At 41.2% G+C, this 24025-nt stretch overlaps 1 protein-coding gene across 2 annotated transcripts in view; it reads right to left on the reverse strand.

Annotated features, from left to right (window-relative positions):
* The window catches only part of ELP1 (elongator acetyltransferase complex subunit 1), a 57376-nt gene that overhangs the window by 25134 nt on the left and 8217 nt on the right, over window positions 1-24025 (reverse strand). For both annotated transcript variants that reach the window (XM_047699093.1, XM_047699092.1), the window contains exons 6-25: window positions 22165-22250; window positions 20688-20784; window positions 20088-20178; window positions 18915-19038; window positions 17897-17990; window positions 15224-15454; window positions 14026-14196; window positions 13050-13149; window positions 10851-11033; window positions 8330-8436; window positions 7916-8019; window positions 7164-7217; window positions 6974-7079; window positions 5550-5665; window positions 4899-4972; window positions 4100-4178; window positions 3920-3999; window positions 2257-2394; window positions 2066-2151; window positions 1623-1771 (exon numbers count right to left, since the gene is read on the reverse strand). In XM_047699093.1, coding sequence (XP_047555049.1) covers window positions 1623-1771; window positions 2066-2151; window positions 2257-2394; window positions 3920-3999; window positions 4100-4178; window positions 4899-4972; window positions 5550-5665; window positions 6974-7079; window positions 7164-7217; window positions 7916-8019; window positions 8330-8436; window positions 10851-11033; window positions 13050-13149; window positions 14026-14196; window positions 15224-15454; window positions 17897-17990; window positions 18915-19038; window positions 20088-20178; window positions 20688-20784; window positions 22165-22250 — 2270 coding nt within the window. The remainder of the gene's footprint in view (window positions 1-1622; window positions 1772-2065; window positions 2152-2256; window positions 2395-3919; window positions 4000-4099; window positions 4179-4898; window positions 4973-5549; window positions 5666-6973; window positions 7080-7163; window positions 7218-7915; window positions 8020-8329; window positions 8437-10850; window positions 11034-13049; window positions 13150-14025; window positions 14197-15223; window positions 15455-17896; window positions 17991-18914; window positions 19039-20087; window positions 20179-20687; window positions 20785-22164; window positions 22251-24025) is intronic.

Below are 24025 nucleotides of genomic sequence, written 5' to 3' on the forward strand. Positions count from 1 at the left end.
GAGAGAGAGAATCCCAAGCAGACTCTGTGCTGAGGGCGGATCCTGACCCAGGGCTCAATCCCAAGACCCTGAGATCATATCCTGAGCTGGAATCAAGAGTCGGATAATTAAACTGGCTGAGCCACCCAGGCGTCCCTCCCTCCAGCAAGTTTTAAAACAAAGGTAAAACTGTAGTGAGTTAAAAATAAAACTCTAAGGGGGCGCCTGAGTGGCTCAGTGGGTTAAGCCTCTGCCTTCGGCTCAGGTCATAATCCCAAAATCCTGGGATTGAGCCCCGCATCGGGCTCTCTGCTCAGCAGGGAGCCTGCTTCCCCCCTCTCTCTGCCTGCCTCTCTGCCTACTTGTGATCTCTCTCTCTGTCAAATAAATAACAAAATAAAATCTTTAACAACAACAACAAAAAAAGATAGAACTCTAAGGCCCTGCCAACCAAGATTTTACCAGCACTGACTGTCTGCAGTTCTGTGCCAGGCCCCAGAAACCATTTTCTTTCTAAAGAACAGATGCTCCCTGTTCTTAATGCAATTTCACTGGGCAAACAGGATAAGTACATAAGAACATTCTAGAAAAAAAAGAAAACCCAAAAGAAAAAATAATAAAGTACTCAGGCATTTAATATAGAGAACTATAGGCCAAAGTGTTCAATCAACATACATTTAGTAAGAATTCACTAATAACCAAGCTTACTTACTCTCAGGAGACCCACCACCTAGCGGAGCTAGAATGATATACAGGGGTGGGCGCTGGTGCGGTGGAAGCACAAATGTGGCCCACCTCCATCAGTCCCTGAGTGGCAAGGAGGCAGGGAGGCAAGAACGGAGACAAGTGAGAATTAGCCTGGTGAATGGAGAGGGAGAGAGTGGTGAAGGGAAGCGGAAGTAATGCTACCTGCTGCAGTGTGTGGTGTGCAGTGGCAGGGGCGGCAGGAGGGGCGGCAAAAGCACTGCCTCCCCTCTACAGGCTGAGAAAAAGGAACATCAAGAGACGACACAGATGGATACACAGAGACCAGATCCTGGGGGGCGCGGTGTTAAGCAATATGATGGCTTCTGGACTTTATCCTAGGGCCAATGGAGAGCCCATGAAGGATTTTAAGTAAAAGAATGAAGGATCACCATTTGGTTTTTGGAAAGATCACTCTGGCAAAATCAAGGAGAGGGATGACCGGATAAAACAGAAGCTGCAGACACCAGACCAGACAAGGGGCACCCAAACTTTCTCACTGCAGCATGCTACAGTGGAATGAGAGGCCCCAAACCTTCCTATTCTCTGCGTTCCCGCTTTCCAGCCACATAACAAGAACCGGATGGGAACATGAGTCATCTGCAGGGTTTCCTTTACAAGAGGCAAGTTCGTTCACACATATGACCATAATCTTAAAAATAACCAAGTAACTTTATTTCACTTGTTCCACCTGGCATTCAAAACACTTTGATCACCCTGAACTGTGACAGAGAATGGGGCTCGGAAGCAGGTGCCCGGGAGCCCCCAGCTCCGCCCCCAGGCCTGTACTCGGCTGTGTTCATGTCAGCAAGATCCTGCGCCGCCGGAGGCAGGGTTTCTTTCTGCCACGACCGCAGAACTGAGAATTGAAAAGTGGCTAAAGCAGTAACTGCACCTACCTTCTGTGACTTCTCAGCTACCATGAGGACCAAATCAAAGTCGTAGGTCCCGAGAGAATGATCATATAAGTCATTGACGTCTACCAGAAGCAGCAAATACTTCAGGGCTTCCTCAGCACTCACGGCGTCGGGAACAGGTGGAGCGCTGGCTGTCAGCATATAGGGAAACAAAACACAAAAAAGCCATTTGGGGAAAAAAGCCCACATTTCTAGCAACATAACCAAAAAGACAAAGTAACTGATTTTCTTGACAGAACTGGATGTTACAGGGCTTCTCCTTCTGTACATTTTTATAGGCAGGTACTGTGAAAAACAGACACAGGTCTTCAAATGGCAACCCACAAGCCCCATACTAAATGTGTGATGCAGTGCTGACCAGGGTCAGTGAGCTCCCCAGAAGCCGGGAAGCCTGGTGCCACACCGTCTGTGAACGGGACTCTTACCTTGAAGCTCGTGGACCTTCTGTAGCACAATCTCCAGCTCTGGAGTTGTTTTCTTCACGTGAGAGGTGAGTATGGACAGGCAGTACCTGAGGTGGGAAGTGAAGAACCCCAGAATGAGGATGAACAGCGGAGTCAGGATATCAGTACACTTCTGTGACTCAGAAGACCCCGGCTAGTGAGAGTGCACATACTTGTGGGGGTTTATGCTCTCCATGGCTGCTCTCAGAGCGTCACAGACAACGTCTACTTTTTTCCCATTGGCATCCTTGGACAGCTGGGCAGTGCTGGCAACTGGCGGAGGATACATGGTCTTTGTAACATCTTCTTCCCTAAGAACAAGTTATTAAGAGGTCACTACCTGAACATGTGTCCCAGCTACCAAATAACGGACATGTACCCAGGCAGGTTGAGGAGGGAATAAAAATGACTTTTGGCAAACAGTTTATCAAATTCACATAAGGTGAAAATGGAAGAAACAAACTGAAAAAGGAACATTTTTATATAAGACTCGTACAGTGATGTTATAGATGTTTTATTCATATTAGCCCCGAACTGCGTACAGACAGGCAGCCCCCTCCAGGAAACAAATAAACAAACTGTAGCATATCTGCACTAGGGCACACGACTGAGGGGTAAACATAAAGGAACTAGTGATACCAGTAAAAACACAGGCGAACCTCAAAGTGATATGCTGAGAGAGAGCAGCCTAAATTACACAAAGTAAGAGTAAATACTATATTTACAAGAGTAAATACTATATGCTTCCACTTAAAAGTTCTTCAACAGGCAAAACTGATCTACAGTGAAAAACTCCCAGGAGTGGTTGCCTAGGGGGTGGGGACAGGATGGACTGACACTTTGTTACATTGTAACAAAGCAAATACAGGAAAATATGAACTAGATAGTCTAAATGGTGGTACAGGATGCTAATTAGGCAACTTTTATGTTTAAAAAGGGGCGCCTGGGTGGCTCAGTGGGTTAATAACGCCTCTGCCTTCGGCTCAGGTCATGATCCCAGGGTCCTGAGATCAAGCCCCACATCAGGCTCTCTGTTCAGCAGGGAGCCTGCTTCCTCCCCTCTCTCTTTGCCTGCCTCACTGCCTACTTGTGATCTCTGTTTGTTAAATTAAAAAAAAATAATAATAATCTTAAAAAAAATTTTTTTTTAAATTGGAAAAAAAGTCATCGCAGAGAAACGTATCATTTGATTTCATTTTTTTTTAAGATTTTATTTATTGGGGCGCCTGGGTGGCCTCTGCCTTCTGCTCAGGTCATGGTCTCAGGGTCCTGATATCGAGCCCAGGATTGGGCTCTCTGCCCCTCTCTCTGCCTGCCTCTCTGCCTACTTGTGATCTTTCTCTCTCTCTGTCAAATAAACAAATAAAATCTTAAAAAAAAAAAAAAAAGATTTTATTTATTTGACAGAGAGAGACACAAGAGAGAGGGGGAACACAAGCAGCGGCGAGTGGGAGAGAGAGAAGCAGGACTCCTGCCGAGCGGGGAGACTGATTCAGAGCTTGATCCCAGGACCCTGGGTCATGACCTGAGCCAAAGGCAAATGCTCAATGACTGAGCCACCGGGGTGGCCCTGATTTCAAATTCGTAAGACAAATAGTCTTATATGTACACCTAAAAATAGTCAATTATAATTCCAAATGACATATTTTCAAGTCTTAGTTTTAAATAGGCTGATTTTAAAAAGAAGGGAAAAGGGCAAAAATCTATTACAGGTAGCATCTGAGAGTTACGGTAATAAAAGAAAATACCAAAAAGTTAATTTTTCTCCTCTATTTGTTTGATTTTCTAAACTAGATAAATTATGGATATGATTCATGAGTTATTCAAAATACTTACTTCAATTCTGTGAAAAACAAATTAATATGATTTACAGAGTCAATCTGTCTTATGAAGGTTTCCACATTTTCAAGAAACACCTACCCAACAACAAAAAAAAAAGGATAAAAAATTTTAGTTCCAATCACACAGGATCAAGTCTTAGGTAAGCTAGAGTTAATATCAGATTTAGAAAGTTACCTTAGGGTTGTGGTCATGAATCAGATTGAGATTAATTCTTAGTTTCCTCATACATTCAAATGCTTCTTTAAACATAAGTCTTTGAAGAGACAGAGAGAATGGACAGAAAGGTCATTTTACAAAAACTAAACTCCCTAGATCCAACACCGTTATTATGATATAAACCAGTTATAATTAGAAGATAGTCCAAATGCCAAACAACTACACTAGATTTCTACTTCCAACTCACAGAACGAAAAATCAGTTACCAGATTTGCTTGCCTTCGTAACAGACGGGACTTTTGCACAATGGCAGTCTGAGCACTACATCTCCACATACACACGACAGAAGATCATCACAGAACTTAGGTTAAAGATCATTCTAATACAAAGTTTCCCCAAAATAAAGTGAAAATGGATCATTTCCTTCACAACAGTGGCTCAGGCATTCTTGGGTCACAGACTCCTCTGTACATCTGTCAAAAGCCTTAGGCCTTCTGCCTGAATAAATCCACACAGACATAGTCTGGTGCTATTTCCCTGGGTTCACAGAACATCTAAAACCAACATGGATCCCCTCAGGCTAGGAAACCCTATCTTATATGATGTATTTCATGATTCTTTCTACTAGGAATATTTATCAGACTATGCAACATACACATCAAGTGTAGGAGGAAAAAAGGCCTCTGAGAATCTGATTGAAAACATACGTAACACAAGTCTTCCATGCTTCTAAGTTTTAAAAACTTTAATAGAATACTTACTATCTTCACATATAAGTCATAACAATAAGGAAACTAGTCATATACATGGTTCTTACTTATCCAGCCACTTCCGAATCTGAGATAAAACCAGAGCTCGATGATGTACAACTTCTAAGTTTCCCCTTGGCATCTTAAATAAATCAGAACAATAATGTTTTTAATTGAATAGAAAAAATTTAAACACCCAGGATATACAACTTCACCTAACTCAACTCTTCATAATGAAGGGAACTACCATGATCCTGTAAAATGAGCACACTTTCAGCACGATCTAGTTATGCTCAGTATTTATTTTGGCTTCCCAGAGAAGCTTCCCTTCTAGCCTCACTGGGCACAGCCTGTATAAGTACTCCTTTGTATAAAACTAATGGAGAATCTAGCAAGGAATGGCTTATAATAAATTGTTACAGGGGCGTCTGGGTGGCTCAGTGGGTTAGGCCTCTGCGTTTGGCTCAGGTCATGATCCCAGGGTCCTGGGATGGAGCCCCGCATCGGGCTCTCTGCTCAGCGGGGAGCCTGCTTCCTCCTCTCTCTCTCCCTGCCTCTCTGCCTACTTGTGATCTGTCAAATAAATAAATAAATAAATAAATCTTTTAAATAAATAAATTGTTGCAAATGATAAGAGGACCTAAAATACCATCTGCAATAAGTGTTTCATATTGTCGACCTAATGACAACCAGAAACACGGCCTGAAAAATCAGCTTACCTGTAATATAAGCTTTGAGTCCTGGGGCACGACAGTGACAATACGTGAACCCCTCTCCACCTTCCGCAGAGACTCCCCTTTAGACAGATGGCTGCTGCTCAGACCTGCATGTAATGCTAAAGACACCAATGGCTAAGCCATCAGAATCACAGTCATGACAAGCCACTTTCCATTAACTGCATTTGAAACTTTGAAATTTGAAATATATGATCCAAAATAGAAGAAAGCAGGAATGCCTTGGTGGTTCAGTCGGTTAAGGGTCTGCTTTCAGCTCAGGTCATGATCCCAGGGTCCTAGAATCGACCCCTGGACCAGGTTGCCTGCTCAGTGGGGAGTCTGTTTCTCCTCCTCCTTCTTCCCCCTCCCCTTTGCTTGTGCTCTCTCTCTCTCAAATAAAGAGAATCTTTAAAAAAAAAAAAAAAACTAAAAACTAAAACAAACAAACAAAAAACAAGCCCACAAAAACAAAATAGAAGAAAGCAATTAACAACCATACCCCTTTGCTCTCCCACTCAACCTTGAGACCGGTAGCCTTTCTGACAATCTCATTCCTGGAACCTGCCCTCTCTCACAGAGCCCTCATGCATATTCACACACGTAGCTTCTCCACTGATTCAGGAAACAGGGAGGATGCAGTTTCTCTATTTCTTAGTACTATCAGTACACTGTAATCACATCAGTGAAAGAGTCCTAGTTTCCAAGTTGGAAGCAAAGACAGGAAGTGGAGTTTTCGAGAATAAGGCACACACACACACACACAGAGCGGGGAGGGGACACATGGAATTAAAGGTAAAACAGACAGTTTCCTATAAACCACAAGATGGAGTCTTTCAGACCTATAATGGAGGGTGGTCACAGTGAGCAAAGGAAGATTACAAAGTTGTTAGAGCCAGTTTGTATACGCATGGTAACCCAGGTAAAATACTGCCATTAGTTATATAATCCTGAGAAAGTTTTGTTTAATCTCACAATGTTCTGCTCCAGGAAGGACCTCCTTCTCTGGAAGTTCTTTGCTGACTAATGTAGAATACTGAACTGATATACTGTGTTGAGATTAGGGGCTAAGTACATGAATTCTAAAGGTTTTTTTTCTTTTTCTTTTTTTAAAAGATTTTACTCACTTGTGTGACAGAGAAAGAACACTAGCAGGGGGAGCAGGAGAGGGAGAAGCAGGCTCCCCTGAGCAGGGAACTGGATGTGGGTCTCCATCCTAGGATCACGTGGGTCTCCATCCCAGGATCATGACCTGAGCTGAAGGCTGACACTTAACTTAGCCACCCAGGTGCCCCTAAAGGTTGTCTCACAGTCTAGAACTCTATGATAAAAAGCCAAAGTAAGTGATGAACTTTAAAGTCATCGAGATTTCAAAGGACAAAAGGTAATAGAAGAGGGACTATTTTCTACTACACACACTGAACACTTACCGTTAAATGAAGCATCTCTCAAGCAGAAACACTGGCAGGTATGAGAATGTGTTGTCAACAACAAAAATTCACCATACACTGCAAATGATGTGATATTTGAAGCAACCTACAAGAAGGCAAAGGGAAAAGTTAGCTTTGTTACTTGGAGACAATACTGAAAAGGATCCTACACCAAATCAAGCCTTTTTACCTCTGTGTCATTGATGAAAAAGCGACACCTGTCACTCAGACCAAGGACACATTCCTGCAAAGAAAACTGAAATTACAAACAACTCTAACCAAACTAGTTAAACCTAATTTTTCTATCCCATAATTCTATTGCCCTGTGGTTTCATATCTAAGTCCATGTCAAGACTGAATAAAAAAGACACCCATCCTCATGGCTACCATCTTCTCAGTAGCCACCAAATCCCTCAACACTCTTCTACCAGACCCTGTTCATTTCCTTCATTCTCCTATCAGAGGGGATCGTCAGATCTATACTGATAGATTACAAATTCCAGAAGAGCAGGGATTAGTCAGTTGTTTTGTTCTACAACTGCTGTATCCTACCACCCACCACAATTATAGACATTCCAACATTGGATGAATGGCAAACTCCTGAATACTATTTTTGATATTACATTTCTGCTGTCCCCAAATGGTAAATAAAACTAACTCTGATGATTTGTACAATGGGGGCTAAAAGTCTGCCAATCACATTTTTCTATCTCTTATAAGTTATTCCTTCTAGGAAAGGAATCAACTAGCCACTACATACACGTCAGACAATCTCTTAATTCCATTTCATAGATGAAAAAGCTGAGGTTCAGAAATTTCTCACTGTTGCCCTTACATTAAGTGGAGCTCCAGGTCTACCTCCAAAGCCCATATTCTTTTACCTAATTCAGCAGTCCTGGACGACTGCTCTAAGTGGTAGTTTTCTGCCCTGTGTTAACTTGCCTCTCCTCCAATCGTGGCCAATTCAGTCTGTGTGCATGGATAAGGAAACTGAACAGGAAATCCACCGGGGTTCTTCCATGGCTCCACAGCCAGAGAGGGTGACTCTGCAGGATTGGCAGATGAAGTTTACACAAAGCAGGTATGCTCACTATGAAACTGTCACATCAATACCTGCTGAAACACTTAACATGCAATTTGTATCACTTTCCAAATACATTTTGGAAACTCATTAGAACACTCTGGTCCATTACAGAATACACCTGCCAATTCTACACTACAGCTTAGGGTTTTCCAGGACAGTTAAAAGACCTAACCATCAACGTAGCCCTGATAAGAAACTCACAAGTACACATTCTCAAGAATTAAACATTTATGTAAATTATAAACATGCTTTCCTAACATTCTGATACTCACCCCAAAAGTACTTAAGTATCTGGCCACCAGCCAGCTGCAATGCTACTGACTTGGTCTTGGAATTGCAACACAGACTGATGATGATTCCATCCACTGTCACAGATGAACTGATGAAAGTAAAAAAATAAAAAATTTTTTAAAAAAGCAGGAATCAGAGTGTGAACAGACCACTTTTCTCAAAATAATAGTATCCCACTGATTTTGCAGAAACAGGAAAAGAATAAACAATTTCCCTTTGGCCTACACTGCCTATTTCAATACAAGATAGATATAATACATACACACACACGCACGCGTATGCACATTGACAGATAAATACTGCCAACAGAAGGCCAAAGTAATGACCTGTCACGTGACACTGTTTTCCACAATGCCAAGAAGCTAGATGTCTCTATTGTGAGGTCATCACTCCCATGCCAGCAGCAACTTAATACAACTTATAACAACCTACTGCCTTCATTAGATATGCATGGTATCATTTCTGTCTCCTTTTAATGTATACTGCGGTAAATAAAGCATACTCAGTATCTCTCATTGCTATCATATTCATTCATGAAAACTGGTGGGTCTTCATTAATGAGGAGAATCTGTTCCTGTCATATTTTTTCCTGTGTCAATGAACAGACAGTAGACATGTTTTAACAGATGTGGAAGAAGTAGCAATAAAAGCAAATGTTGCCAATCTAAACATTTATTCAAAGAATTTTTAGCCAATATACAAAAAAACTCACAATACCCCAAATTTTGTGAGGATAAGTGAACTGCAAATAGGTTAAGAGGACAGATTCCAGAGGGAGACTGGCTGGGACTGGATCGAGACTCTACCTGCATGATGTCAGTCAAGTTACTGAACTGCTCTGTGCCTTAGTGGTTTCAGCTATAAAACAAGGATGCTAATAATACATACTTCCAAGAGGTAGCATGAGAAAGAAGTCAGTTACCACAGGAAAAGCACTGAAGAGTTTCTTTTACAAAACTTAAGCTATAGTAAATATAAGGCATTAAAAGCTATAAGCTCACCAAGGGACTTTATAGTCCCTAAAGACATTAATATTTTATAAAAACAAATACTTTTTTTGAGAAACTAAAGTCAAAGCAGCAGAAACATATTTTAAGTAACTTCTCATTGCCTTTACAGCAAATGAAATGATCTAGTTTTTCCTTCTACAAGCTGATGATAAAGAATTTCAAATTTGGAGAAGCAGAAATGTGTACAACTTAGGTATTTCTAATGTAAATTGCTCTACCTTTTATTATTTTTTAATTAAGCTTTTATTTTAATTCTAGTGTAGGTAACAGTGTTGTCTTACTTTCAGGTGTATAACAGAGTGATTCAACACCTCCAGACATCTCCCAGGGCTCATCACAATAAATGCACTCCTTAATCCCCATCACCTGTATCACCCATCCCATCCACCCATCTGCTCTGGTTTTTTTTTTTTTTTCAAGACTTTAATTATTGTTTTGACAGAAAGAGACACAGTGAGAGAACACAAGCATGGGGAATTGGAGGGAGAAGCAGGCTTCCCCCAGAGCAGGGAGCCCAATGTGGGGCTCGATCCCAGGACTGAAGGCAGACGCCCAATGACTGAGCCCCCTGGGCGCCCCACTCTGCTTTTTAAAATTAAGCTCCTGATTATCGGAGTTGTTGCATATAGCTAGAAAATTTTCTGTACCTGTCCAGATATTCACAAAAAGCTTTGTAAAAATAGGAAGTACTATGAGTCAAAGAATAGGACTTAACGAATACACTAGAATATGTTTTATGTATACAATGAAGAAAAGTTCCTGAATTTTGCAGCAAGGGTTTTCATTGAAAATTGAAATCTAACTAGGAAACCCTTAATTACAAATGAGTGTGAAGATTAAGATCAGCTTGTTTCATGAGCCAAGTTTTGACACTGGAAGCCTGAGGATTCTTGGAGCTGTCCAGGCCATGCCATCTACCGCACAATGGGGCTTGCATTACATGAAACGGCCTCACTCGTTACCTGAAACCTGTGACAAACAGGCAGTGTGAAACCGAAGCAAAACTCAGGGCCAGGGAGCAGTGAAATTTTAGCAAAGAGAAAGAGAGATGACTTTCTAGTAGTACCTGTAGTCATGCGCCCTAGAGAACACAAGGAAGCCAGAAGCAGCATTCAGAAGTCACCATATCCACTGCAGTGCATGTACACAGACCTTATCATTGATTATAGTAACTAACCAGGGTAACCACAGTGGCTAATTCTCTTGGGCTAACAGTTACTTGCTGGAGTTTAAGTATATGCTGAATTAAAAATTGTAACACATCTTATAAATGTTTCGACCCATCTATTGGTATCTGTCCTATGGTCCAGCACCCCTGGATGCATTTTTAGGTTTGTATTGTGACATGACTCAAAACTACACTTAAACGTCTTGCTAAGTGTGTTTAACAAGGAAGCAGTTGCCCTCAACCTTGCTTGCTAGAAGTCAAGAGTCCTCCACCCAGCAAAGACAAAAGCGTAACCCCACAGAATGCAGGGAAGTGTCGCGATACCTAATACTGAGCTGTCCGTGCTCATCATCCGTCTCGGAAGGGGCCACAGTCAGATGGTGAATGACAGACTGTGCGCCGGACTGGCTGTGGCTTACAGCCAGGAAAATGTCTTCTTGAATCCAGGTGAGAAGGCTGAGCTTCAGAGGGTTTCCTTCTTGATCTTCACCATTCTCAAACTGAATTCTGTTTTAAATATTGAAGAATATCTAAATGAATTTAGATATAACATGAAAAAAGCTCTAATATCACTGAGATTTTCCTAAACGATATTTAGCTTTAGATTTTCCTAAAATGATTTTCCTAAACAAAGAATGAACCACCGTGTACAGAGTCAATTCCTAATTATTTAGAGGGACAAAACCTGCAGTAATGCCAGGATGTTTTTCTATTTATTTACGTTTCCTATGTTCTAAGATCTTCAGGTTTGAAGAGAACACCTCAGGAAACTGACTACGCAAGAAAATCACTTGCCCCCAGGCCTTACACGAACAAACCCCAGAGGTTTTCCACTGTCACCACTTACCAGCATTCAAACCAGGCTCCAGCAGATGTGTGAGTCTCGGCAGAGTGGGTTATTTTTAAGCATCTCACGTCATAATGACTAATTAGCTTCAGAAATGGATCTCTGGCCTCTAATACCTGCCTCCTGTAGCATTAATACCTCAGGGGACAGCAGGTTTTGCCAACTCAGGGGAACCCCTAAAGTCTACTTCTCCTGCCTTTTAGCGTAAGTGACAAATCCTCAGCATGCACTAAAGAAACTGGGTCACTACCCTGATCTTCCTACTCAACCAGCTCTCCCTGGTCTCAGTCCCTCCACTGTGTTCCTCCCCACATAGGGACATTCCCATCTCTGGTTCCCTCCATCATGGCCAGTGCTCCCAGGGCATTTCTGCCAGTCCTAAACTCATCTCTTCTTCAAAGATCAAGGTAAGTATTCATGTCCTTCACGAAATCTCCTAAATGACCAGGAGCTATCCTCTCAATTTTTTAAAAATCAAATTATATTCTAAATTGCCTCACACTTCCTAGTTTGCCTAAAGTCTGTCCTCTAGTGGGTTCAGTTCTGTGAAATGAAATAACCCACATAAATGTTCTTTGAAAACGACTAAGCATTATCCAGACAGCCCCCAAATCATAGGTTGAAAATTTATACACATTCATTAACCATACTGCATATATTTAAGAAACATATTACTTATGAAATTCAGTTAAGTTTATTGTCTCTATTAATTTATAAATTAATTTATTTACAGTGATTACAAACGTGCTTATCAAATAGAATTAAGCCTTGGATTCTCACAAAAGTGGTATTATAATTAATAATTAGCTTCAGGGTCATTTTACAATACTTATAGTGCACCTGAGGTACTCATTTATACCCAACCATTTATAATATTGTTTTAGTGAGAAAATGCATTCTGATTTCCAACCTGGGAAACCTAAAATGCAGCAACCCAAAGTTCTGGAGTGTGGGATGGGACAAAGACCGCATTTGGTCAACCTTATGTGAACAACGCAGACCCCCTCATGTACATAAGTCAATGCGGCTTGGTCTTAGCATCCTCATCTCTGCCTTTCCCACACAGAGAACCAAGGGCTACTGGAAATGGGCTCTAAGCTAGCTATCAGCTTGGCTCCATTGCCACCCATCAGCATGTGGCATTCAGATCTATAGATTACTGACTTCCCCATCTATAGATTACTGACTTCCCCAGCTATAGATTACTGACTTCCCCATCTATAGATTACTGACTTCCCCAGCTATAGATTACTGACTTCCCCATCTATAGATTACTGACTTCCCCAGCTATAGATTACTGACTTCCCCATCTATAGATTACTGACTTCCCCAGCTATAGATTACTGACTTCCCCATCTATAGATTACTGACTTCCCCAGCTATAGATTACTGACTTCCCCATCTATAGATTACTGACTTCCCCAGCTATAGATTACTGACTTCCCCATCTATAGATTACTGACTTCCCCAGCTATAGATTACTGACTTCCCCAGCTATAGATTACTGACTTCCCCAGCTATAGATTACTGACTTCCCCAGCTATAGATTACTGACTTCCCCAGCTGACTCAAAAACCAGGGCCCAGGCATCGTGTCTACTTCTTGTTCCACTCAGCAACAGGTGTGGAATAGTAACAGCTACTCCCAGAGGTCCGAGTTAATTGCAAACAACCTACTTGTATCTCTTTTCCAGATGAGGTGTTCTAAGAGAAACTTTAAATCCATTTCCACCCACAGCTCCCAGCTTCACTGTAGAATCCACACTTGGACTATCACCTAAAACACAAGAACAGTTACTATCACAGTAAACTACACACATTTTTCCCTGATGCTAAAGGTATTGAATTCTGCATTTAATGGGTTCTAGAAGGTAATCCACTTTAGATATAGAGAGATCAGAAACAACCACATCACAACCTCTTTCTTAAATCTCTGTCTGCCTTTCAGACTGAAAATTCAGGACCATTTGAAAACAAGGCTGTCAGTATCACGTGCCAGTATAATTTACAACATAATCATAGAACTCAAAATAAAAACACCTTTCAGCTTCTCCTGGACATCAGGAAAGCAATTAGCAACTGACAGAAATGGGATGGTGGAAGGACAACTGGATTAAAAGCTAGAACACATAAGCTGAGATCCTCGTCCATTCTTGTTCAAGCAAACTGCAAATACCCTGGCATTCTCTTCCCTCATCTATGGAAGAGAAAAACACCAGCCCTGATGCTGCTCCTAGGAAGGCTGTGAGATCAACTAGAAATATATGCAAAGGCAATGAGAACTGTAAACCATGTTAAAGACACAATAAGATACTATACTCCTTCCAGGGTGAATGTTATTCTTAAATCACTGACTCTTTAAGTTCAACAAACAAAAGGAAGTGCTCTTATAAACTAGAGTGGGGTTAGACTCCCCCACCCCCCCAAAATCCCACAAGTCAATTATATATCAATATATATCAATTATATATCAATATCAATTATATATCAATCAATTATATATCTCCATATATATTAATATCATAATAATGATATTAATTACAAACGTCAAAGTTTTTAGAAACACTGGAGCTAAGGCAACACCACACTGTAATTTGATTTTGTGCAAGAGGGACTTGGCTCAGAACATCTTAGTAACAATTTTTGAACATACCACATTTATAAATAGAAATCTGGTTACTGGCGTCCAGGATTGCAAGGTCGTTACTCTTCTGAGGGTGTGCAGAGAACATGACCTGATTCACAGGGTGTGGAAGCAGCAGTTGGTAGGTGCACATGGGAGGTGGAACCACGCTCTGTCGGAAGACTGTCACCAATACCCTGTCTGTGTATGAGAGGAGAGATTAGATACATGGATGTTTAATTTGTAAAATGGAGCATGCGACAGCACAGTACCACTAAGAATGGGGGTAGAAAATATACAGCAATTCCTAAAAATGTTTGTTCTTTTTTTTTTTTTTTAAACATGAATAAGCTTAAACACAATATACAGGGAAAATTAAGTATCAGGGCTCTGTATCTGACTACTGTCACCTCCAGGCCCAGAGGAGTCCAACTCTTATGAAAAAGGGGAAGAAGGCCAGGGTTCCAGCTTGAAACCGAGGCCAGAAACCAAGCCAGACTGAACCAAGGGTATGATTATCTTGAAAATCATTAAAACGACTCCCTATACATGTTCTTAGTAATAAGACATATCTGATTAAACCCTCTGGACAAAACACAGAATTATAAAATCTGTATTAGGAGTACTACACAGAACAAAATTAGCACACCCAGGCACATTACAACCTTAGAAACAAGTTTTTCTTTATGTTATCAGCAGTAAGTAAACTGTCTTTTCAGGTGAAATTGCTCTAATGTCCTCCCCTCATCAAACAAAAAACACCAACCAATCCTCACACTAGACAGTTGTCTGTGACTTGAACATACTGTACAGATTATATAATTAGTAAGTATCGTGTCAAAAAGCAACCCAAATCGGGGGGTGCAAGGGTCACTGTAAATCTATGTCAGCGCAAAAAGGCAGGGCCAGCATGCCCTGTGCCACAGGACCACTGCTGTCTTCCTCCATACCTGGGGTCAAAATTTTCAACATCTTCAAAGACCAGACAAGTAAATTCGTGAAGACTACAGATGGAATGGGGGTAGGCAGCAGCAGGGGTGAGGAGGAAGGACTATGGTTCTCAGAAGAGGACATGCCCCCACTAAGGGCATCCCCATTCAATCAAAACAAAACACGAGTAAAAATAAACCAAACCACCAAAACACCACACACATCAAAATCCCCCAATTTTAGTCAAACCAACACATCTGCAGGCACAGGCTCACGGACACACTTCCCAGCTCCTTACTTCCATCAATGACGGCTACGTTCGCCATGTCACTGGAATTCTCTCCTGAGCTCCGGTCAGTCGTCCAGTGCCAGTCGTAGCAGAGGTAATGCCAGCCCTGACACAGAACGTGCAGCCGGGACGGGGTCACTGGGTCCCACATTAGAGACACGAGCTTGCTCTTCCCGCAGGTGCTGAAGGGCAGACTCTGCTTGAGATACCAGTGATAGTTCCCCACAGTCCAGAGCTGCACTGCAACGGGAAACGCAAGGACGGCCATCAGATGCCAGACAACCAGACTTTCCATCACCTGTCGGACAGGGGATGGGGAATATTGTTTCTTTTTCAAATGACCCCTCCTGCTCAGCATCTTCATCCAAATAATACTGTCAATAATAATAGTCAAGAAGTAGTTTTCCACAGGGATGAACGAAGGCCAGAAGCACACATGTTCAGGTTGTCTCTACTTTCAAACTTTAGGATCATGAGGACAGAAAGTTACTAGAATGACAGTGCTTTAGTGAGTTGTTTTTTCATACAGATTTATACAGAAGAAAATCAGGCAATTAGATTAAAAGTATTAAAACACTCAATCTGAGAGCTCAAGATTAGTATCACTCTGCTGTATTAGGCTGATTCTTTTCCCCCAGGTGCTTTCCCTGCAGTTATGCCCCAGGTGAACTGTTATTAAGCATGACTCAGCTCTCAGAGAAAAATCACTACTTATCCTTTATCAGCAGCCATCCCTTCCAACATCTTTTAAAAGAGTAAGACCTAATGCTGGGGTAGGGAGGAGATGGGAGAGATATTGGTCAAAGAGCACAAACTCTTATAGAGTTCAAATTCTGGGGAGCTGATAAGCAGCACACTGACTACAGGTAACAGCCTGTACGGTACACTTGAAAGCTGCTGTGAGACTACATCTTAAATATTCTCACCATATTAACCAAACTGGGAATTACGTAAAGTGAAGGATGTTAATCAACTTCACTGTGGTAAACACGTCACAACATATACATGTATCACATCATCCCAGTGTACATCTTAAGCTTACACAGTACTGGAGCTCAATAAAGCTGGGGGGAAAAGACCTAATCATGTCGAAACCATTCTTTAAACACTTCTACCAAGCTGAAGTTGCAAAGTTAGACCACATACTCATGTTCTGTGAGGACAAAGGGCTGTTCCTATGCCACACTTTTATCCTGAACATACCACAGTGCCAACCCCTGCCACCAGGCCTAATCAGTGGTCCGCAACTCTGGCTCCATGTTATCACTAACTTGGGAGCTTTATTATTTTTTAATTAAGCACTGACGAATAGTCCCCATTCTAACACACTGAATCCAACTCTGAGATGAGGCCTGGATGGCATTTTTTTCCTAAAGGTACAGCCAGCATTGAGAAGGACTGTGCCATGAATGAATAAACAAATCACTTCTAGATAACATTTCAGTTCTGATTAAAAAGTTTGATAGCTGCTTAAAAAATAAGCAACTAAAAAGATTTATGAACAAACGTATTCAGTGCATTGCGGTTGACAGGAAAAATTACAAAACTTCAAGTGCCTAACAGCATGAGATTTAATAAGATGTGGCACAAATGAGTATTATACAGCAATTTAAAATGATACCCATGGGTACGTGAAATGGAAACGTTTGTGACATTATAAATCTACATGTATCATGTACTTAACTGTATCATATACTTAACACATAAAATCTGGAAGACAAGAAAATTTTAATAGTGCTCATTACTGAGCAATAGAATTATGGAAAAACTTTTATTTCTTCTCATCCTTACTTTCTAATACTTTCACATACTACACATACACTGAAAAATTTTGAAGGGGTGGGGGGTGGGAGGTTGGGGGCACCAGGTGGTGGGTATTGTAGAGGGCACGGATTGCATGGAGCACTGGGTGTGGTGCAAAAATAATGAATACTGTTATGCTGAAAAAAATAAAAAAATTTAAAAAATGCAAATGCAAAAAAAAAAAAAAATACTTATCTACAATCTGATCTACAATTTAAAAGGTAGAGAGACGGTTCTTTCTTGTAGCTAATGCCATTTCTCTTTCGCTGCTACAGCTTTCCTGTGGCTAGCACTTCAACTTCCTACAGCAACACCATCCGTGCAGAGGAAGCACTGATGGCTTGTGACGGTTGGTTTCATATGTCAACTTGGCTAGGCTATGATGCCCAGCTATTTAAAGAAACACTAGTCTAGATATTGCTGGCAGGTTATTTGGTAGCTGTGATTACCTTTCACAATCAACTTTAAATACAAAAGAGTATCCTTCAGAACGTGGGTCTCATAGAAAGCGTTTATGGCCTTAAGAGCAAAAAATGAGGTTTCCCAGAAAAGGAATTCCTCAAGACTGTATCACAGAACCTGCCCGAGTTCCAGACCATAGGCCAGTCCCTACAGATTTAAGACTCAAGACAGCAACATCAACTCTTCCAACCTGCCAGCCTGCCCTGAGTCTATTTGTCTAGAGAACCCTGACTGATACATGACTAAAATCCATAAATAATCAAAACTAAACGACTCCCTCATTTCCACCTATCTATCCCTTCAGTTACCTCTGATTCTACTATAGGACAAAGTGCAAGGGAGAAAAGCAACTCCACAGCCTACTACTTTCAACCACATTTTATGCAGTGCAAGGCTCAGATACTAGTGCTGTCTCACCGTAGGTTTGTAGCGTGCAATTTTCTTCCCTCTGAAGGTCTTCCAGCCAAACTGCAAGCACAGTGGAATCTGCATTCCAGAGCAGGCCATTTACCTAGTAGGAAAAAAAAGACGTGTCGCTGGCTTTTAACTATGTATGTATCTCAAAATCTTTATCAGAGCTGAATTCCTTGCTCTCACAGGCCAAATAATCCTACTATTTGAGCTGACGCCAGACTATAAATTATGAATTTAATAAAGCAAATCTAGGTAATAAGTCATTATGTGTAGGAGATGTTTAAAAAATGCATTAATCTAAAAAATTTAAGACTTAGCCAAATGCAAGTTGACATTTTTAGAGAGCAAGTTGGCATTTTTAGACAACTGGGGAAATATGAATATGAACTAGGTATTAGGATAATAGTAAGGAATTATTACTAATCTGGTAAGGTGTTATAATGGATCTACCTGCTAGAAATGAATATTAAAGATACAATTTCTAAAATTAAAACCCCAAGAAATAAAAACATGTGTGTGTTTAGGTTAGAAAGCAGTGACTGCATGAAAACGCTACAAAACGTTGGCATCTTTTGAAAGTGAGTACAAAGGACATGGGCATTCATTAAATTCTTCTCTCAACTTTAACTTCAATTTTTAATTTACTTGCAACATAATTTTAGATATTTATGTTTATATAATCAAAGCTCACCATTTGGTGTTTCTGTGACCCTAATGGGACACAAGTCATTTAAGGTTTAAATGTTATTAATGAAAAGTACCTACCACTGGGAGCGCCACGCTTTTGTTCAAATATGAGATTTTCTATTTCTATCTGTGTTTTACCTAGGGTACGAAAGAATGCCATTTCTTCTTTGCCAAAGATCCTTAAAAATAACTCTCTTTCAAAAAAGATTCAATTATAAGAAACCACTATTTTTATCGCTGTCTACTCTGGAGCTTCTCTTTACACGCCCGTATCAGATAAAAGCCTCCATAGCTGTGGGAAGTCCTCTCAATTTGAAACAACTCAGGCACTTACCTTAACCTCATCTTTGAGGAAAGGAAGCGTAAAATGTCCATGAAGAAGGCCATTTTTCTCAAAAAACACAATATCCTGCTGATTGGGTTTCTCTTGGGTAGATGCAATCAAACTACCTGAGGGCCTTAAAGCAAACCCCGAGCGTTAGAACATCCAAAAGCACAGCCCGCGGGCTAAGAGCAAGAGGAAAGTCAGAGAAATTATTTTTCCAACAAAAAATTTCCACCCAAGGAAGGTTTAAACTGCACATGTCTCTTGCCAAACACTTCAGCCTAGTGTGGACTACACCTGCCCAGAGGAGAGATGCTTCTTCCGAATCTGCACAAAGGCTCCATTTGCCCACAAAGACTTACAAATTTAGACTGCACCAGTGTGACTTCTAAAAAAGAAAACAATAAATTTCTAAAACTACTCCAAATATAATGTCCTATAAAAACATAATGTAGCTCTCCTTCAAGCCTATGACTTCACCAACTATTCCATGCTCAGGTGCTTCATAAGACTTCTCAATCGACTTAAAATATCCCAATCACCTCATCTTGTTCATATTTGTCTCTACAGTTTTAACTTAAATACTTCTCTTTGCTCCATCATTCAATTGTCACTCAAACACTGGTGGGAAACATGATGTCTAAAACCCAGAGACCTAGGGGTTTGGCATGTAACAGATGCTACTGAAAAGGAAACATATCTTCAGACTTTACTCAGGGCAGCTTCAGAGACCGGACAGGAGGTAAACTGAGCCTGAATCCAGCCTGCGTTTTCCTTGGCACGCAAAACCCTCTAGCGAAAGAGCTTGTGGGCTGTGCAGAGAAGAGAGCCCTTTTCCTAGTTTTCACCAGAGCTCCACTGCCCCATAGAGCTTTGTAGACTATGACTTCCCTTCTAAGCACCACTTTCTGGGATACACAATGGCTTCATACAGGCCTGCGCTATAAGTTGTTAAATGTGCGGGCCTTGGAATGACATCTGTGAAGAAGCTCTGAATCCATTATTCAAATTGAATTCAAACTGAAGAAAAACAAAAACAAAGATATGGGCTTAGGGACAAATGAGAAGTAAATATCCTTTTGAGTTACTTTAACACCTGTACTCAACAGGTACCACTATCCCTACCAGTACTTCCAAGATCCTCTCAGAGGAAGAAGTTACAAAGTTTCTTCTCCCACTCACTTCCAAGCCAGAGCTGGTCCCAGTCCTGCCACAGGCTCACTGGTTGACTGCAAAGCAAATTCTCGGTTCCAAACTCTGACCTTCCGAGCTCCTGGGCAGCAGGCAGGGTTAAAATAAACAAACTTAGAATGTTGTCAAGTCAGAACTATTCAAACATCTCATTAATGAAAACCACCAAGTAGATTAATCTGGTTAGAATTTATACCCAACAGGTAGGAGGCTGGACCAGATGACCTCAAAGAATTCTTCCTAGTTCTTAGCTCTAAATGCATTTAATATCTAAAGCAGCACCTTGTATGTATAATTTTAGAAAGCAAAAGGAAGAGGGGCGCCTGGGTGGCTCAGTGGGTTGGGGCCTCTGCCTTTGGCTCGGGTTGTGCTCCCAGGGTCCTGGGATCAAGCTCCCGTCGGGCTCCCTGCTCAGCGGGGAGCCTGCTTCACCCCCCAACACCGCCTGCCTCTGCCTACTTATGATCTCTGTCTGTCAAATAAATAAATAAAATCTTTAAAGAAAAAAAAAGAAAGAAAGAAAGTGAAAGGAAAAAAACCTTCTTGAATTTCATTAATTTTTTTTTCTTTAACTGCAATTTATTTCCATACCTGTCTCTGGGCAAACAACACTCACAGCAAAAAACTGGCCGTCACCACGCCACGTCACCTGTGGTCTATGGTCATCCCAGGGCAAAGCCGACTCGTACTAAAGAGGCGAAGGAACACGAATGTTACTGGAGGACTTAAATGGCCCAGAATCAAACAAGCCCCAGGCTATTAAAGTTACATCTTTTATGTGAGGTTTTAGCTATCTAGAAAACCAACTTCACAGAATCCTCAAGAAGCCTTCTAGAAGGTCTCTTAGGCCAAGAAATCATCAAGAAAAGAGAACAAAACAAAATATGTCTTCAGGCATTTAAAAAAAAAAAAAGTGGCCTCTAAGCACAGCAACACAGGAAAAGAGCTGCACATCTGGATATTAAATACAATGAGCTCAGGAATCTGCCAGGTATCTAGGATAAGGAAATAAATGTTTCATTTATCTAAATCTAAGAGGGTAGACTTCTGGTTCTTTGATGACTGTGTAAGCTTCACAGCAGTACAGAGACGAGTTAAGAAGATGAGAGGAAGGCAGGCAGGGAAAACCAGAGGCGGTAAAGCCAGTAGCAATGGGCGAAAACACAGAAGAACTCTATGTTCCACAGTATGGAAAGAAGAACGGTCTCCAGTGCCACATGCATCTCAATCCTGAAGGCCTTGAAGAGAGAGACTCCCCATTCTAGTAACAGGGTGCAGCAGAATGGTACCAGTGCCACACTCTACACAGGAGGGAGTACACAGGCCATCTAATAAGACCTAATCTCAATGACATTGCCCTACGGCGGAGAACACAAACTCCTCTAGTGAAGGGTTAAGAGATGACAGATAAGAACTCATTATGGATGGACAATGTAAATGACAGGCAGTGTATTACTGATCCACCTGTCCCACGGAGCTCATGGAAACGTCTACATGTAACATAAATGATATGCTTCCATTTGCTCAGCCCAAATCTTGGGATCATTCTCAATTCTTCTCTCTCATCCCATATTTAACCCATTATCACTAATTCCTATAGTTCTACCTTCAAAAGGTATTCATAAAAAAGGAAAACAAAGAGTTTCATCCAAAGGGAAAAAATCATACAAAGTATCTAATATATATATGTAGGAAAAAAGTATGAAAACACCCATGTAAATGATCAACAGTGAATGAAGGGCAGCAGCTCTTTCTGGAAAGGAAGGAAAGAGTAAGAGGAAAGGATACACAAAATGTTTCATTTCTATCTGTGATGATATATTTTTTAAACTGAGTATTGGTTATAATTATTCTCTATACGGAGAAGAAATTACAAAGCAACTTGGCAAGAAAAAATGTCTTTCTAGAATGACTCTTTCCCTGAGGGCTCAAAACGGTTTCAGTTTTACTAAAGCGTAAGAGCTCTGTCCATTATTAGCCTATAAGAGGACACCCAGAGTTTCTGGTAGATGGCAAAACTTCTCTATTTGTTCCTGTCAAGGCTCTGTATCCAGAGAACCAATCTTACCATTTGCACCTGAAAGGCTGCTTGCCGGCCTTCCGATCCATGGAACTGCGTCTCCTTCCTGCCCCATCCAACAGTGATAAACTTGCCTAGGGAACAATGGACGGAGAATAGGCAAGACAACCAATAAGTTAAATGAAATGAAATAAAAGCAGTTTCACTGCTATTCTCTATTAAGTTAGTCATTGGCAATTATTTGAGTCTTCTCAGACCTCTCAATACATTGACCAGCACTCAATATTTGAAAAACCAATATTCCATATTATACACAGCAATGATTTTTGAAGAATTTGAAATGGTCTTATTTGGGAAAGCACTTTACTGCCATCTTATATATTCTGAATTCCCTTGATAATAGTCAGCAATTCCCATTATGCAAGTAAAAAGAATGAAAACGAAGAATTTACAAGACATGTCCATAGATAAGAACATTAAACTCAAGACGAGAGTTGGGAATAAAATTCTTGATTATAAGCATTCAATCAACTAAATGTATCCCATCTCCCTATGAGTGGCAGAAGGAACTTTAGATTACAGAGTTCACTCCTCACACAGACACAGACTGTGGAAGTGGCCAACATTAGAACACAGGTTATTTGCCTTCTAGCCTGAGGTTCTCTCTAAATTGTAATGTTTCTCTTGCATAAAATATGAAATCAGAGATGCTAAAATAATGCAGCCTCCTGTTCCTGAAGGAGGATCAGACATCTACCGGCAACAGGTACTACAGAGATGTCTCTAAAAGCGTCAGCCAGATCCAAAACCCAATACTTCCCTCCTGCCACTGCTTCTGATGAAGCAGGGCTATTTTTATAGTTTCTATATATTATGGATCAGCATGACATTTCCTGTCTGCTTTGCATGGGCACATGTGAGTACTATAATACCTCAAAGTGCACCTTGAAACTGTCTGTGAGCAGCAATACCTACCCCAGTGCACACCCTTGTGCTTCTGAAACCTTCCAGAGAGATGTAAAGGACCAAGGAATGAAGCAAGATGACTGTCCCAATGGGAGTAGACAATAAGTGATGGGGTTATAGCAGGGATCAGCAAACTATAGCCTATGTCTACGTTTACAAATAAAGTTTTAATGGGGGCGTGTGGGCAGCTCAGTTGGTTAAGCATCTGCTTTTGGCTCAGGTCATGATACTGGGGTCCTGAGATCGAGCCCCACATCAGGCTCCCTGCTCAGCGAGGAATCTGCTTCTCCCTCTCCCTCTGCCACTCCCCCTGCTCGTGCGCGTGCTCTGTCAAATAAATAAACTGAATCTAAAAAAAAACAACAAAGTTTTATTGGAACACAGAGGTGCTCATTCCTTTATGTGTTGTCTACAATTGCTTTCACACTGCAATAGCAGAGGTGAGTAACTGCAAGAGAGGATAAGTGGCCTGCGAAGCTGAAAATAACTCCTATCCAGCCCTTCACAGAACAAGTTTGTCGACCCCTAGGTTAGAGGAAAAATACCTACTCACAACTCCACAGAGTGATTTTTTTTGTACTGACATATATATATCTAAGACCTAAGACTCTTAACTTGGATACCTTCTCCCTTGACTTACACTCCTCTATTAGGCTTCTTCTGAAAAAGTTAGTGGGATTAGCCAGGCCCAGTGCACTTCCCCATCCAAAGATATGCTGGTTACTTCTATCATCAAAACAGATGCCCAGGAATTCCACCATGGATCCTGGACTCTTCCAGTACCATACCTGCCCCTACCAAATTCACCTCCTCCCAAGATTAGGAGGTTCCCTCCGTGCCACTGACTCCCAATCCACGTGTCTGGCCTATCCTGAGCTTCAGCTCCTTGTATCTGCATACTCCACATGGTGATCCCATACGGCCCTTAAACAAACCCAGAACA

This window comes from Lutra lutra, chromosome 13, assembly GCF_902655055.1.
Source record: "Lutra lutra chromosome 13, mLutLut1.2, whole genome shotgun sequence".
Taxonomy (NCBI): domain Eukaryota; kingdom Metazoa; phylum Chordata; class Mammalia; order Carnivora; family Mustelidae; genus Lutra; species Lutra lutra.